At 36.6% G+C, this 18,711-nt stretch overlaps 1 protein-coding gene across 1 annotated transcript; it reads left to right on the forward strand.

Moving 5' to 3' along the window:
• Positions 1 to 54: 54 nt before the first annotated feature.
• Positions 55 to 16,997, forward strand: LOC145996995 (uncharacterized). The gene is made up of 4 exons (XM_083133605.1): positions 55 to 194; positions 5,926 to 6,032; positions 6,778 to 6,952; positions 14,775 to 16,997. Exons 1-4 carry the CDS (start codon positions 131 to 133, stop codon positions 15,083 to 15,085), a joined length of 657 nt encoding a protein of 218 aa, XP_082989731.1. The 5' UTR covers positions 55 to 130; the 3' UTR covers positions 15,086 to 16,997.
• The last annotated feature ends 1,714 nt before the right edge of the window (positions 16,998 to 18,711 follow it).

Raw genomic sequence — 18,711 nt, forward strand, 5'->3', positions numbered from 1 at the left:
ATAATCTGTGCTCTGCTGCTATCACCCGTGTGTGTTTTGTTTTGTTTTCACAATAATCAAACAGAAGAAGCGCAGAGGAGGATGTCAATTCAAGTACAGAAATATCTTAAAAAACAATTCGTTTTAAATCATGGCCAGGAACTACGAGAAAAACTTCGGTCGTTTAAATCGATTATGGTTGGCAAAAGATCAAGGTACATTCTTGTGAGTGTAGTGTAGCTTACCACTCTACATATTACAATATTCCAATGTTCAGCATCTCTATTTTTCACCACGTACCCCAACCCCTCTCCCTGTAACTCTGATAATTAGATCTGAAGTACTCCCGTCCGAAATGACTGGGCCATGACGGGATACGAAAATATCAAGGTGCCTCTCCGATGGCGAAGTGGTAACGTCGTCGCCTTGTAATCAAAGGGGTCCCAGGTTCGATACGCGGTTGAGGCACGAGTGGTTCGTGTCCAAATTTAAACTAGTCCCATCCCAATCATCTTTCCCCTCCATAAAGTGGACTTATATAAAAAAAGGTAACAGTTTCGTACATCGGAGAGACATTTCTTAAATTTTACACAAGGAACTACTTATGGAAATGAATTGTTTTCCTGTATTTTATGGTTATTACAAGCATAAGAAAACAGTTTTTCTTTGTGACGTTTCAGGAGAACACACGCTCCTTTCATCAGACATTTATTTCTACAATGCAAGCAATGCGTACATACAAGTAAAACTATTTTGGAAATGAGTTTCTCCAAGGTTTACAACGTTCGTCGTTTCTTTCATCGTGGAATATATTTAACCGGGAAATCATGTAGTTTTCAAGAGAAATATCTCACCGACGCACAATTGCCATTGCTTTCATTTGCTTGCCCTACGACAACCGGATGCTGCGTACGTTTGATGACGTAAGCCCTTGTCAACCCCCATTTTTTTTTACTATGATTGCCTAACGTAACCAAACCTAACCTAACCTTATCGGAAATGGTTCGTGGGGTACTACACTGCATGCCCACTACGGTAGTCAAGATTTGCCTGCCATATTCTGTGTCATGGAAGCGAAAAAAGGAGTCAAAGAAATTAGTCTATGTACAGAATTGTTTTTTTTTTTTTGTGTAAAAAGCATAATGGCACCTTGAACTATGTTCCACAATACACAATTGGTAAGTACGAATCATGCGAAACACAAAATATCCGATTTTAATGTGGCTCCGATCTATGAAACTGTTAACCTATAAAAAAAAAATAGCCACGCGTATGTAATCAGAAATAAGGTTTAGGTGCTACTCAAGGGGGGGGGCTTGGTGTCCCGAAACCAAATGGAAAATGCTGTTGTAACTATGGTTAACTGGCCTAACCTATCCAAAAGTTACTGATGTTTAGACCATTCTTTTGATTGTAATTGACCTAAATATAATTTATAGGAAATGTCTCAACAGCCAGAAATACTCCTTCCCACAGTTCCATAATAATTATCTTCCCCAGGTCGTCTGTGATTATTTAACACCATTTTAACCTTTTTGAAACACACTATGTTAAAAAAATGCATACTACATATAGAACTCAGCCCAAGTTTCTTTTATTATTTTATTATGATTTCATCATGTTACGTATGTAATTTTACATGGTTCAATTTCGGTTTACGTCTGTTAACACAACTGCATAGGTTTAGTGATTACCTGTGCCAAAATGTTTGAAGATTTTATTCAATACATGCTTTCGTAGTTTGGTTAGGTGGGTCAGGTTTAGGGTAACAGTATGGTATAGTGAAAACACATTTCTTCAAATTTACGGGAGAAACTACTTACGGAACTGAGTTTCTGTAGACTTTTGAAAGCTCGTGGAAGTGTTTTGTTCCTTCATTCAACTTATTCAGCCGGTAAATCATGTATTTTTCGACATTAATGTATCTCCGATGCACAATAGCTCTTGCCACCATTACCGTTGACTACTTGAATCAATTGTTCCGTGCATTCAATTATGTAACCCCCTGTTAGTGTAGCAACCACGTGCTAGTTTTGCAAGATGACGTGTGAGCATTTTTTTTTTCCAATTTAACCTAACCTAACCTCCCATGAATGGTTTGTGGATCAATTTTCGCTTAAAAACCTTCTGTGCTGCATTTTTCGGTTAATAAGTTTGGAAACAAGATGATGTGTGAGCGTTTTTTTTGTTTTTTTTCCAATTTAATTTTCTATGTTTGCCTAATCTAACTTAACCTTCCGTGAACGGTTTGTGGATCAATTTTCGCTTAAAAACCTTCTGTGAATAGTTTGTGCGGCATTTTTCGGTTAATAAGTTTGGAAACACTGCATATCAGCTGACGATAGACAACGTGAGTCAAGATTTGCCTGCCATATTGTGTGTAACGAAAGTGAATTAAGCAACGAACAATAAATACTTGTAATGTGAAAAATTAATGCTTTTTTCAGTGAAAAAAGCAAAATCCCACGTTCAAAAATGTTCCGCTATGTATAACAGGTTAGTACAAATGTAAATAATTAGGAAATAAACGAGTGAAACGTGTTTTCACTATACCATACTGTTACCAGGTTTGGTAACTTTTCAGTTTTGTTTTCAACATAAATAACTTTCTTTCAAAATACAAATAGTGCTCATTACTTTAAGGAAGGTTCAAATTTTGTGCGACATTCATTGCCAAAATTCTAGTGATAATTAGTCTTTCTGCTAGAAGTATTTTAAAAAAATCATAAAACAATCGGAACCATTACCATCTCATTCTTTAATTCATTGTTTGGTAAACCATAATGGGAGCGAATTTACAATACTGAAAGTATCTTAAATTGCTTTCAAATTCGGCATACTCACTAATTTTAGCCTCGTAATCACGAATCTGCAGTTAAAATTTGGTGGTCACCCTTGATTTATGAATGATCAAAACTATGTTTATGATGACCCTGAATTTTAACTATGCTTGCCTAACCTAACCTAACCTTACCGTGAATGGTTCGTGGGGCAAACATGTTTTCCACCTTTACGCAAGATGATATTTTCTCACATGCAAACCAACGCTCTCACCTATTGCACAACACTTGAGCGACGTTGGTAGCAGGACCGTCGTGCGGAAAGGAAGACGTCTTCATATCGTTTCCATGTTAGTGTATGGAGAATCATAGCGGTAATTGACAAGGTTATTTTGCAATTTCTAGACATGACCGCCAAATTTTAACTGCAGATTTGTTATTACGAGGCCAAAATTAGTGAGCATGCCGAATTTGAAAGCAATTGGAGATACTTCCAGTATTGTAAATTTATACCCTATATGCACTGATTTGCATATAATATCAAGAGCAGCTTCAAATGTGTTCTATTTGTGGAAACTAATGCAAGATAGAACCCTTTACTACTCTTATCATTACATCTCTTTGTGACCATAAAATGGCACAGATCATTTCTAATCATTGCTTTCAGTAAAAATTTACTATCCTTCGGACACCTCTAATTTTTTCGTTTCATCAATTTTTGACATTTGTACTTACGTATCTGCTTCGCGAAACATTTCTGAAGGTGTAGAACATTTATAAATTGCAAAATAAGTGAAAATAAGGCGTTAGTTTTCGGAATGGAAACTGTCGATTTTCGCGATTTTTTTTTGTTTCACAACCAAATATATATATTCCTGATACTACCACGACACCAAATTTTAACTATGTTTGCCTAACCTAACCAAACTAACCTAACCACGTGCCAATGGTTCGTGGGGCTAGCGTCAATGGTTCATGGGGCTAGCGCCAATGGTTCGTGGGGCTAGCACCAATGGTTCGTGGGGCTAGCGCCAATGGTTCGTGGGGCTAGCGCCAATGGTTCGTGGGGCTAGCGCCAATGATTCATGGGGCTAGCGCCAATGGTTCGTGGGGCTAGCACCAATGGTTCGTGGGGCTAGCACCAATGGTTTGTGGGGCTAGCGTCAATGGTTCGTAATTATTTCCAATTTCTAGATCCTGATACTAACAAGACACCAAATTTTAACTATGTTTCCTAACCTAACAGAACTAACCTATCCACGCGCCAATGGTTCGTGGGGCTAGCTATTCTCCGTCGGAGAATTAATTTTCAACAAACAACATGAATTTCAGCTATGAAACATTCCCACATCACACAAAACACCTTCCCGATGTTCGACAATGCTACAGGAACTTATTACGGTAAGTAGTTTCTTCTGTAAAAATAAATAAATGTGTCCGAAGGATAGTAAACTAGTACCCCTAATTGTGAACTCATCATGGTACACATGCAATTTTTGTGTTAAGACCTACCTTCATCAGCTTACTTATTACTGTTTGTTTTCTGGAGAATGTGTGTACACCTTTGTGCGTATATCTTTGCTAGCAGCCATTTGTTTACTGTCCTTGAGGATACCCTAATTGTTGCTGCTACTATGTCACATGATGTGAGGTGCGAAAAGTTATTACATCACTAAATGCTAGGCTAGGTAGGTCAGTTTTAGAAATCTTAGTACTAGAACCCCTGTATGCATCAACACCTGATCATACAATATCTGGCCTCATGCATGAAATTCTCTTCAAACTTCATGTGAAAATCCGTGTCTGAGACGACCTTAAACCATGAATGGCTGCATGCATATGCTACTCTTCAAATTGTAAGTTGCCCAGTAAATGATATTGAGTGAAGCTTTTATCTGTGCTAATTTCAAAATTACTTCCACAGTCATTTCAAATATTCTAGAGCACTTCCCAATACTCATTTAAAACCTGTAAAAATCATTAAAAATTCAGAACTGTTATCCATAGATCCATCCAGGTACACACCTCTAAGGTTTCAACTGGCCTGTTGTACATATGTATACATAATATTCCTTTCATAAGCTTCTTGAAATTATGTGAATTGATAAAAAATAGTTTTTTTGTATGTACGCATTGTTTGCATTGTAGAATTATATTCCTGTAGTTTACGGTTATTACAAGCATAAGAAAACATTTTTTCGTTGTGACGTTTCATGAGAACACACGCTCCCTTCATCAGACATTTATTTTCATTTTGACTAAAGATACAGTTATAACATTGGTTAGCAATTTTTTAAACAAAAAGGATCCGTTATATAACGGATGTTGTCAATGTTTCACTGGTGTAGGTATTACGAGTTCTAAATTTCCACTTCAAAAAATTTTGCACTATATTGTTTAACTTGCATCTTCTCAAGAATCTGATTGTCTGAAGTGTTGTTTGAATCTTTATTTGATATTTCTGGAATGTATGTGCCTCTCTCCCCATAATAGATGAATAATAGTTTTTCTTGTATGTACGCATTGCTTTATATATATATATATATATATATTTAGTCAAAATGAAAATGTCTGATGAAGGGAGTGTGTGTTCTCCTGAAACATCACAACGAAAAACTTTTCTTATGTTTGTAATAACCGTAAACTACAGGAATATAATTCTACAATGCAAGCAATGCGTACATACAAGAAGAACTATTATTCATCTATTACGGGGAGAGAGGTACGTACATTCCAGAAATATCAAATCAAGATTCAAACAACACTTCAGACAATCAGATTCTTGAGAAGATGCAAGTTAAACAATATAGTGCCAAATTTTTTGAAGTGGAAGGTTAGAAATCGTAATACCTACACCAGTGAAACATTGACAACATCCATTATTTAACGGATTTGATTTTTAGTCAAAATGAAAATAAATGTCTGATGAAGGGAGCATGTGTTCTCCTGAAACGTCACAACGAGAAACTGTTTTCTTATGCTTGTAATAACCGTAAACTACAGGAATATAATGATAAGAAATCTCTCTTAAATAACTGGAAAAACTGAATTTTTGAACTGATCCTTCATTTCGCCAGAAAGGTACTTACTTTTGGCTGCTGATAGTGAACTAAACCTAACTCCAAAACAGTTTGTCTAAAGAGTTTGCTTTTTCATATTCTTGTAGATAAATCCGAATGCACCAGAAGACCAAGATTGATTGAGCTGCACTCAGGAACACAAATTGAAAAATGGTTGCCACACATAAGAGCTGAAATGGATTTTTGCTTGAAGGTAAATGTGTAGTTTTATTAGTGCTTGTTCCAAGCACCATTTTGGAGACGGAGAATAACACCCTACCAGTATTGGTTTAGATCTCTCATATATTAGCTGTAACCAGTGAGAAATCAAAAGTTATCTTTTAACTAATGCAGGATTTTAATATGATACATTTCTTCTTTATTAAAAAGTCCTTTATTGTTGTATTGAAACATTTCTTGCAAGATGAGACCTTGGGAAAATCGGAAGAGGTGAAAGAAGAAACAATATAACAAAAGACTACAGTCTGTGAAAAATCGGATGTACAGCATTATTATGAGTATTGTGCTTAGATTTCTCAGTACAGTAGTAACAATGACGTTAGCAAAAAAATAGTTAAACAATATTTGAACTTTAAAGAAATTGTCAAGTGTCTTCTGCTTCAGGATATCACATCGTTTCCATTCATGAACACACTTATACCAGCACATTCAGAATCTAACATAATTAAATGGCATTCATGTAAGAACCAGATAACTCCAAAATATACAGTGTTCGTTTTTTAAGAAATATCTACTCACTTTGAGTCAGATCAATGGTAAACTGGTATCGCATATCTTCAATTTACTGAGTTTTTTTAGATACGCTAATCTGACTCTAAAAAGAGCTGTTCAAAGCAAGTAGTTACTTAAAAAACAAAAAAAAAACCTTCATTTTTGGAGTTTCGTTCCCATGGTTCTCTCACTCAGCAATGTGTTAATACATGTTGTGGCTGTTGCAGCAAATCCAAGTTCCCTGCTACACTGACAACAAGGTCGAGGAGTACAAAGCGAAGCTTGTGAAGCTCGAGTTGGAGTACAGGAGCTTTGTGAGGAAGTTGAGGAAGGTAGATCCGACCACACCCTCTGATCTCGGAGCTCCCAGGCCTTACCAAAGAAAGAGACCAGCGGAAAATGGTGAGTTGATTTTCTGCTTCTTGCAACTCCACTATATGTTTGGATAGGCTAATTGAGACTGGATGTGCAGTGTGCCTCCACCGGGACTCGAACTTGGACATCATGAGCCAATACATTATCGGGTGACCCATGAGCTATCTTCCTGAACAATGTCAGGCCATGTTGTTACAGTACATGATTAATTTGGTATATTCTACTTTAACTTTCTGCCACTTTTGTCTAATCTAGAAGATGAGGCTTGAGATGTAACTAATATTAAAATCTCATCCAGTTATTGCTTATTAAAGCCACTGAACTAAGTTAAATAAAAATACATAAAATATGGTAGCAAAGTCTATGCCACTAACACAAACTTTTGCATTCTTAACACAGAATATTAGGATTAATATTTAATATCCAACCCTTCAGTGGATTCAGCCCTATAATCAACACTTAGCTCAGTAATATATAATTTTCTAATTAAATAAGATAATCATTTCAGAACTGTTAATTTAATTATTATATTACATGGATTATATTAAATTAAATTAGAATTAGAAACATTTTCACGAAATTTTACCCTTTAAGCTCCATGGTCACACATCAATACCATATTACACAAGCAGGAGAATTTAATTTGTTTTTATCAATAAGAATTAGGAAAAAATAAAAGAAGAAAATGTACATAATGCCCAATTGGCAGTTTCAGCCCATAATTGTGTTTAACACAGTCTTTCAGTTCAAAAACGATACATATGAAATTAAACATATTAAATTATTTGATAGGAATGGGCTTGTTCCAGGATGAGTGATGATATTAAAATTGATGAAGGGGCACTCACAAAGTGCCCAACATATTTAATGGAACAGACGATCGCAGATGATTGAAACAATTTTCAGATATTGCAATATTCACAATTCCACTTTGGTACCACATAGTTCTTTCCGTAGAAAACTCCATCACCCCTGACATGCTAGTGTGCACATGAGTTGAGATCAAGTATCGACTAGACATTTTGAACTTTACGAAAGGAGCCCATGTGGAAGTGAACTAAATTATATATATGTGTTGCTTTACATAATGAGACAAATAGCAAGGCTCTATGTCGAAGAGTTTCCTCACAATTGTAATTTTAAATCCGGGATGTCTCATGTGAACACCCTGTACATTATCTTAATGTGAAGGATATGAAGACCTGATCAAAGGGATCCAAAGAGAGATTCATATCAAAATAATTCGGTAGACAATTTTCACTAGTGAATTACAATAAAGATTTGTTTTTTCTTACAAATAATACAATTTAATATTGTATAAATTTCAATGACTCCCTCTTTCAGAAATTATGTTAACATGTTTGTAAATTGTATTTCTCTTAAAATGTTATTTAAGGTAAATTTGTAAATCTAAAAAAATAGGGATTCGGTTCATCGAAAGACTTCTACCAAACACTTCGTAATCTTACAAAATAGAAAATACCATTGTTTGGTTCGAAAATTATTAAGACTTTCAACCCACAGTTATTCCCATAAAATGTTTTGTAGTTTTTCTGCAAAACTTCTATTTCTTATTTTTCAAAAATAGATTTATTATGAAAGTTCACACTATTTGGAACATTTCTAAGAAAACTGGACATTGATAGGGGACACCGTTCCCGAGATATATCAAATCAAAAAATATCCAATATGGCGGATTATTTTCAAGATGGCGGCCGTCTGAGCGCAGATATCGATTGGCTACTCGACTTAAAATATATTTAATGATAGAACAATTATTCCTACCAAGTCTCTTGCTTTTATCAAAAAGTCAATGATTTGTGATTTAGCCGCCGGTCTGTGATAAAGGCACTTTTTTGGCACTATCCTCCATTTTGGGTCATATTTTATAGTGTATTTTTCATGGAAATGCATTAAGTCTTATATTGTTGTAAAGGTTATGAACTGGGCTACCACTTTCATTCGAAACAATTTCCTGTCATTTAATTTATTCAAAAGTTACAAGGCAAAAACTTCAAAAAGTGCTAGAAAAATTACATATTTTAAGGATTATTTTTTAAATTATGTTAAAACTACGGACATTAGCGAAAAACTAAATAGAACTTTTTCGTAGTCTATCTAATGAGGATGAAGACTAAAAAAAAGTTTTTCTGTTTAAGACCATTGGTTACTGAGATAAAGGTCGTTAACTGGAAAGTCCGCCATATTGGACGCCATCTTGAATTACTTAAATTGCTCAAGGTTGACAGAGTGGCATCTATCAGATCTGAAATGTACATAACATAAGCTTTCAAAATCAGTCAAAACATTTTATTTATTCATGCCGGAAGTTAATCTTTTCCATTTTTCACCCAGACTATCAAAATCTCTTATCAATATCTGAAAACTTACATCTGCTTAGAATTCCATCTAGGGCATTTACGTGAATCTTCGGGTTTGCTTTTAATGTTGTCTGCATATTATCAATAATAGTTTTTCTTGTATGTATGCATTGCTTGCATTGTAGAATTATTTTGTAGTTTACGATTATTAAAAGCATAAGAAAACGTCACAACGAAAAACTGTTTTCTTATGCTTGTAATAACCGTAAACTACAGGAAAAGAATATCATCAATAGTTTCATGGCTGCATAAGCCTATTAAACTATTGATAATATCTAGACAACAGTGAAAGCAAATCACACAAAGATTCACATGAATTTTCTAGATGGAATTCTAAGCTGATGTAATTTTTCAGATATTGGAATATAATGATTTTTCGCAAGAAGATGAAAATTATAAAAAAAGCTGCCCTGGCATCAGCCAAATGTCCAGCCAAACCTTAAGGTTTAATTACATCTTTAAGTTATTTTTCACTCCTTGGGAAGACTCAATGTAACCTGTTCACTGCACAAGCAAGGATAATTTTCCATAAGGGAAGTAGAATATTAAGTATGTAAATTAAGCAAATTAGGCCTTGAGCCAGGCAAGTTGTCGGTAACATTCGGGGGGATGGGTTCTAATATGATTTTTTGGTAAGGTTGGGATGCCTAGAGATGGAAAATAGGTGATAGCATGTCATAACTCTTTGCCTTGTGTGTGTTATCACTTCATTTCCCAGATACCTTGATGTAAATTGAATGTTGTGATATTGTTTAATATTTTGACTTTTACTATTATTCCTAATAGTAAAAGTCAATTATAGTAATTTTGATCTAAATAAATAATGTTGATAATAATAATTAAGATTATAATAATTACACTAATTGAAATATGTGAATATTTTAATAATATACATTAACAAGTTGGATGGGATTTAACACCATTATTGGATTCAATTGGCTATTTGCCCATCATTAATGCTGATATATCTGAATTGACAACTGAAGTGCGCAGCTGTGAGAATGACAGTAGCAGTCCAAGGACAGTGTAAGAGTTCATTGAGGAATGTGGGCAAGTTTTACAATGTCTCTAAACTGTGATTTCCCTAAATCAATGGTATGGAGAGCCACAGGAAGGATGGAAGCTGGACAGACAGAGAGAGTTATCAGTAGTCTGTGGAGTGTCTCCAAGTGCCATTTCTCGCCTGTAGATTCTGTTCCAAACAACTGGAAATGCACGACGAATATAAGGTCAACTTCGTCCGCGAGCAACAACAGCACGAAACAACGGGTACCTCTTGTAAATAACCGATTGGAACATACAAAAGAATGCAATGAAACTACAACATGCCATTCTCACAGCAATAGGGCGCAGGTGTCGTCTCAAACTGTCTGCAATCGCCGCCTTAAAGATGGCCTCTATGTATATAGACTCATGGTGTTTGTTCCATTACCGTACAGCTTTCAATCTGTAGAAACTTGGCTGAGGAACATCGCAATTGGGGCCACAGCAAATGAGATTGAGCGCTGTACTTCTATGAGTTGCGGTTCATCCTCCAACCTTACAATAGATGTACCTTATCTTGGGGAATGTGGAACACGTTATAACCCTGCGTTTGTGCAAGAAACATTCTAAAATGGAGGTGGTGTACTGATGGTGTGAGCTGGAATCAAAATTGTGGGATGTACAGACATCCACGTCATCGAAATTTGTAGTTTGATGGCCCTTAGATATGAGGACGAGAACATCAGACCTCTTGCCATGTTGTGCGCAGATGCAATAGGTGATCGTTTCATTTTCATAGGCGATAATGCTTGTCTTCACAGCATTCTGTTAGTGCACAACGTGCCCGAGGACGAGGGAATAGAGAGCATGGAGTGGTCAGCCTCGTTACTGGACTTAAATCCCATAGAGAATGTCTGGGATGCACTTGGCAGATGCATTCTAGGCAGGATGTCCTCTTCAACTCTTCCAGAGCTGAAATTGCCCAAATTGAAGAGTTTCGAGGAATCCTCCAAGCTCTCATCGATCACCTCATCGAGCCCATGTCACACAGATGTGCAGCGGTGTTGGCTGTTCGATATCACACACCATATTAGGGGTGACTTACTGCTGTGACCCTGTCCGTTTCTGAGCTGTTTATTGATACACACATTGCTCTATAGCGACTCACGTCATGTAAGCATTGGTTCAAGCGACTGTAGGGACTTTCTGTTACCTGTACTAATCCATATTCTATTGTATCTGTTCTCTGAATGTTCTTTCAGTTGCATAAACATGGTTTTCGTCTAGTTCTTTCTGTTCCTCTCTTGATCCAAGAAGAAGGGAGTGGATAGTAATGGCAGGTCAATTATCAGACAAGGCACTATTTGGGTGAATTATTGTGACAGCATACAATCGGAATCTTCGATCTTCAAATGGGCTTTCTCTTAGAGCCATTATCATGGTCATTAGAGACATACTTGCAGAAAAATGTATGCCCCTTTGGGAATATCTGGAAATTTAGCCATGGCGATTGATGGTATGGCTCTTATTCAGAGAGTTAAAGAAGAGGAGTCAAACTTTGGTGAGGTCTGTCTGCCTTGTGCATTGCTTTGCGGAAGGAAATAGGAGTCCAAGAATCGATGTCTCTTTGATACGTACAATGAGATGTCTATAAAGTACACCGAAAGAACAAACACGTGGGAAGAACTCAAGCATCAGTCACAGAGCATCTCATCTCCCCAGATTGTCAGAAAGTGAAGAAAATTTCTAAGTCGTGTAATGAATAAAACAACTCTAATTGCATTTCTTGTTAACGAATGTAGGAAACCGGAGCATTTTGTAAATCTTTTGAATAGAACACTTCGCCAACTGTGGACATAAATGATGCTAAATCACATTTGAAGCGAGCCCCAAAGTGCTCAATCTCAACAGTAAACATGAAAAGGATATGGTAATTTGTTGGTGAATACTGCTGCTATTAATGAGAGGCTCAGATGACGCAGATGTGCATTATGTGTTTGAGATTCCATAAAAGAATCATTGTTAAATTGTTTCTGAAATATACTGTAGTACCAAAATACCCATGATGGTCCTTGGCATTAGGAAAATAGCTTCAATTCTTATTAAAAAATATTTGTTGAGATATGATAAGTCTCCATATGCATTTGCAGAAAAAGGAAAAGTAAGTGCATTGAAAATCCTTCCTGCCAACAGACAAACACAGGAAATATGTTCGCAGCCTCGGAGATCAATGGGATCTCAATGAAAAAGTAATTGGCAAATTGTAGTTCTCGAACTTACTGTATGCTCCAAAATCTTCCGTACATTATGTGAATGACATCGCAAAGAAGGTTGAGATAGACATTTATGAACTTGCACATTGGAGGAACTGTCTCAAAAAACATGCTTAACGTGCGATTATAAAGCCGCTATGAGCAAGAGATGTCTTCTGAATGATCCGTGTACATCTAGTCCAAGTGGGAGAAGGTGGACATTGAAAAAACACAATGGAGCAGAGCAGCTGGTAGTGGATTGGATGGAGTGGCAGCCAGCATCTCAAACTATGTTAGATGTACTAGCTTGCAACTCCATCAGAAACTAGCCTCCCTGATGGTGAAGTGGTAGCCTCGTTGCCTTGTAATCAAGGTGTCCCAGGTTCGATACCTGGTGGAGGCACATAGTGGTTCAAACCCCACTTTAAACTGTATGTCTAGTCCCAATTAGCCATACAGTGCATAAAGTGGACTTGAAACACCAAATCAATCAACCAACCAATCCCATTAGAAACTACAAACTGCATCTTCTGGCTAAATAACATCAGGTGCACTGACAAATGCAGACTGTTCACATGTGAAACTCAATGAGTGATGACACCTATTCAGAAAATTTTGATGAGGAATGTAAATAATAAAATTTTGTTTATGTTAAATTGTAACATACATGCATATTTATTTTTTTATTATTATTGAAAATTGTAAGTTAAACGTATGACTTTAATCTATGTCAGTATATAAACAATATAATAAAGTTTTATTATTATTGTATGGATTATATTAATATTATTACACTTAATAAATTATACTTATTATAAAGTAATATTGAATTTAATAAGTCTGTTGAAATTAAATTTATTTATTCAAATATTGTGATGAATTTATATGCTATTTATAAAAAATATAAAAACCATTATTTTTCGACTATTTTTACTAATTCAATAATATTAGATAAAAAGCAGAGTTATGACATGCTATCACACATTTGCCAGCTCCAGGCACCTTGCAAAAAAATCATACGAGAACCCGTCCACCTGAGTGGTACCAATCGCCTAAATTTGAGGTCCTGGCTCATGGACTAATTCTTGTGTTTTGTTTAGTTGACTATTGCAGCTAACTTGTTCAGTCCCAATACGTTTTCACATTAACTACGTTTTCACATTAACTACGTTTTCACATTAACTTTCTGCAATTTAACCATTCTCGTTAATGTTTCAGGGAAGGAAAGACTTGGTAGTAAACAGCTGGAATCAAATACCGTACTTATTTTTCTACAAAACTATTCATATATCAATAAGATGGCATGAACACAATTTGGATATTATAAATTTAAACCTTAGAACAGGTTTGTCAGCTCACGTCATCAAGGAGAAGCATTTGATTAAAAAGAGAAGGGTTTTAAAAATAGTGGTGGGAAACATAGATTTGAATGTCTGGGAAGCTTCGTTCATTGCAGAAGAACATGGAATAAATTAAATATTCAAAATGGTAACATTGACCCACTATGGAGTTTTGTTTTTCACAAGTGGAGTAAGCCACCATCTTTAAAATTTAATGTAATGGAAAACCTCAAGAAACTGTGAAAACAATGAAGATTTTCAATTGCCTAATGATATTTTGGATTCATAATTTTAAAAAAATAATAAGATATAAAAATAAATAAAAAATTTAAAATGTGATCAATTTTTTTTATCTGAAATAAATATAAAACAGACTGCTTGTTTCACAGTTAAGTTGCTATATTACAACAATGTAACATTGACAACATCCATTATATGACTGATTGTTTTTTTGTTAAAAAAATAATTAACCATTGTTATAACTGTATCTTTAATGAAACTAAAAATAAATGTCTGATGAAGGTTGTGTGTGTTTTCCTGAAACATCACAACGAAAAACTGTGATTTTATGTTTGTAATAATCATAGACTACAAGAGAAAATTCTAGAATGCAAGCAATGCATACATACAAGAAAAATTATTCATTTATGGTTCCAGCTAACCTCTGTTCTTGGGAACATTCCATGGGGATGTTGAAATTGGCTTCTGAAATTTATAGGAACCCTATGTAAATAATTTTGCAGAAAAATAAGTACTCAATTTGAGTGTTTTAATTTTAGTTACTCCAATCTTCTTGGTGCAATCCAAGCTTCTCAGAGAGTACATGTCTTAATAGATGATCACAGATATTCACACTTGTCTTGTTTCATTGGTTGCCTCTTGTCATCGCCAGGTCCACCAGAAGAGGAAGCCACAGTCCTGACAAAAATTTCTCCACCGTCTGAAGCTACAAGCCTCCCACCAATCAAGAGGTTGCATCTACCAATCCTGGAGGTGGAGGGAAATGAGGTGGTTCAGGAAGAGGAATATCAGGAAGGTGATTCTGTGTGTCACATGCATGAAGATCTCATGGACAAGCCCCTGGAGTTCAGGACTCAGGAGTTGGACACGGGTGCAGAGGCTGTTCATGTTGGTGCTACAAAGGAAGTAGAAAGGACAAATCCCCTTGGGATAACATACAGTTCTTCTGATGAGGATTATTGACAATAATCCATTTCTTTCTAGCAGATACAGTATTGTGAAAGTGTATTCAGTGCCACCTCATCCCTCAGCATATTAGTTAATAAGACTGAGCCATTACCATTTCTACCAATTAACTATAAATAATTTAATATGAGGGGCAGTCAAATGAAAACCGAACACCCACCATAAAACACATTCCTCGCAAAAGTTGGCAACACTGTTGTTACGTATCGATACTGCCATCTGTAGGGTAGGAGAAATGCATAGTGAAAATGCACAGGTCCACACAGTTGCTTCATCATTGCTCAGGAGGTGATCGTAGTGAAAAGTGTGTTCGTCCAGCATTGGAAATGGAGGCAAGCAAAGAAGAGCAGAGAGGTTTGTTTCTTGGTGACTGAGGGTGCTGGAACACGCGAAATTCATCGTCGCATGTCTGCAGTGTATGGCGAACACTGCATGTCCCTGACAAGTGTGCACAAGTGGCAGAAGAGATTCCGCGAAGGACGCACATCACTGCAAGACAACCGCGCCTGGGACAGGACCATCGAGCCATTACGCCTGATGTGATTGCGAGGATCGATGGTCTGATCTGGGAAGACCAACGAATCACAGAGGAAGAAATTCGTGTTCAGGTTGGCATTAGTCATGGCTCTGTGCATGCCATTATCAAAGATCACCTGCAGTTCCGAAAAATTTGCGTGCAGTGGGTTCCGCATCAACTGACGGAGGGACAAAAGATTGACAGAATGACTACATGTCTGAGTCATTTGCAGCGGTACCACGAGGAAGAGTATGCGTTTCTGTCACGTATCGTCACAGGAGACGAAACATGGTGCCACCATTTTGAGCCCGAGAGCAAATGGCAAAGCGAACAATGGAAACACGTCGATTTTCCCCGCCAAAGAAATCCAAAGCTGTCCATACGAGTTCCGGTAAGGTCATGATGAGCTTCTTCTTCGACTCCAAGGGCCCTCTGCTTGTCGACTTCCTAGAGCGTGGAGCCACAATCAATGCACAGCGCTATGCAGACACGTTGCAGAAACTGTGACGTACCATAAGGTCAAAATGCCCTGGAATGCTGTCGGACAGAATCATCCTTTTGCATGATAATGCCCGTCCCCATACTGCCAATCTGGTGAGGGGTAAGCTTCAGACATTTGGCTGGGAAACGCTTGAACATCCTCCATACAGCCCCGATCTTTCCCCTTGTGACTTCCACATTTTTGGTGACCTGAAGAAAGACATTCGTGGACGTCAGTTTCAGTGGGTGGGGTTGTGGATCCGTCAGCGACCTACCTCTTTCTACAAGACTGGAATTGATCGTCTCGTCTCCCAGTGGGATAAATGTCTTAACACTTGTGGCAATTACTTTTGAATAAAACAAACTCCATTGTCACTTTGTAGTGGGTGTTCGGTTTTCATTTGACTGCCCCTCATATTAGAATATTATTTATCACAACTGAACCATTTCAGTCTTAATACAGTTATCAGAAGATTAAAGGAAAAGTGTAATTTTCTTCTTACACAAATATATAGGGTGTATCATTAGTGATAGTGCAAACTGAAACTGTGAAAAGTACATGATAGTAGTAGCAAAAAAATCTCATTAAACACTGGGTCGCAAAAAACAGTTTGCGAGTTAATTGTGAATGTATGGTTCCACCACTGACTTGATTGTTTGTACATATAACACACAGCATGCTTTTCAAGTGTGAGGTGCCTTAGTCCTACTTAGTAAAAGAAAACAGAATTAACCCTTTGTTGGTATACGTGTTCCAGAGTAATGAGGTTGGTATACAAAAATTTGTGGATTTCTTTATTCTTTGTCATTTTTTCGAACATCTTTTGACATTAATTTTATCTAAAATAGTGTGTAAATATGTATTGACTAATATATATCACTTATAAGTTAAAATTTTCTTATTTATTATATAATAACAAAATTATATTCTTGTATTGCAATATTACCCATTACCTATTATGAGAAAAATTATCAAGAAAAACAACAACTTTTATAATTTTATTTGGAATTTACTTTTCATATTAACTAATTTGCATAACTTAATAATAAATTCAATAATTTATTACTTGTTGACGTGAGAGATGTACATTCTGTTTCGTAGTTTCAATCCAGCCAAACGTATTGAGTGAAAAACAAGTAAAAATATGGTCATCTTCATAAGGAGATCAATTCGTGTTGCTTTCATTATCACTTTTCAATGACTTCTCAGCAAAACATTATCTTCTGGGCCCTAAGAACCAAACACTCTTTCCAGTTCTTCTCTTTTCTGATTACTTAGTTCAGCAAGCAATGCTGGGAACTGCTGTTGTTCATTTGTAAGGAATATCAGGTTTCAAAGTTCATTCAGCCAGAAATAGTGACAGTAATAAGTGAATGAAATCAAATCAAATAATTACCAAAGAATCAAAACAGAAAACAGTATACAATACAAATTCAGTGTACACAGAAATAAAATGTGTGTGCAGAAAATAGTTATGTGGTTGGTATCGTGGCACGCACAAAACATGGACTGTCATCAAAATGGCGTGTCTGCACAGACTAAGAACAATGCCACAACCTATAACTGGTATGATCTGGCCATAGACATTACAAAAGACAGCTAAACAAGACCAGAAAGTGATGTCATTACCTGGGCCTGAGAAACTTACGATTACAGTGAAACCCCGATTTTACGTTCCCATATTATACGTTTTCCCGCTTAATACGTTCATCCAGTCAGGCCCCAGCAAAAGGCCATGTTAAATAATAGGACGTTCACCTCAATGTTACGTTCGCTCTAACTCCCGTTTCCCGCATTATACGTTCTCCGAGCCGTGACGATGTTTTAAAATTTGCCAGAATCCTGTTCTGTTGACCATGTGACTTCTCCTTCCTTTTCTTGCTTCCACATTCGGCACGCTACCTTGAACTTCCAGAAGTTAGGTTTTCGTGCTAGAGGAGAGAGGGAAGAGGCATGGTTCCCAGGAGGGGGAGGAGGAGGTGCACAAGTTGCATTTGTCATACCTCCCTTGAGGGACAGGAAGGGAAAATGGTACTTCTTACATTCTCCGTGAAGATGAAATGGGCCAATCCTTCTGCCGCAGGTTCAGACAACAAGCGCACTGTTGCCAAACCAATGGCTCTCTAAATGATGCCTTCCGTAGAGTTTGGACAAAATGTGCGTGAGTGAGGTGTCTTTGTTCGCCCTTCCCCTCCTCAAAAACACGAGTGGAAAATTGACAACGGGACTCGATCACCATTCACTTCTTTGCCCACACATTTACGGAATCCTTCTTAGTTGACAGGAACGAAAATTGTTTGTAAAAACATTTCCTCCTTGTTTGCAAAGTTGAAAATTGAAAAAATTAAGGATTTGCCACTTCGGATAACAACGGCACTTTTTCTTCAATGGAAATTCGTTTAGATTCCTAAGGAAATATGATTGGATATAGTTCGATTATTTTTAATCTGAAGTTTTTTCACGGACAATATATTATTTGGTTATCATAATGAAGCTGAAAATGTACAAGCTAAATTGATCATTTTTTTTTCTATGGGCAGAGAGGGTGATATTTTACTCACTGAAGGAAATATATTTGTGTCAAATCAATTGTGTGGGGGAGGGGGATGAAGTTGTGATAAATGA

This window comes from Lepisma saccharinum, chromosome 13, assembly GCF_977018435.1.
Source record: "Lepisma saccharinum chromosome 13, izLepSacc3.1, whole genome shotgun sequence".
Lineage (NCBI taxonomy): Eukaryota > Metazoa > Arthropoda > Insecta > Zygentoma > Lepismatidae > Lepisma > Lepisma saccharinum.

Coding starts and splice junctions, on each gene's coding strand:
- LOC145996995 (XM_083133605.1), top strand. CDS start 131: ATGGCCAGGAACTACGAGAAAAACTTCGGTCGTTTAAATCGATTATGG. Junction 6,033..6,777: donor AAATGGATTTTTGCTTGAAG/GTAAATGTGTAG, acceptor TGGCTGTTGCAG/CAAATCCAAGTTCCCTGCTA. Junction 6,953..14,774: donor AAAGAGACCAGCGGAAAATG/GTGAGTTGATTT, acceptor TGTCATCGCCAG/GTCCACCAGAAGAGGAAGCC.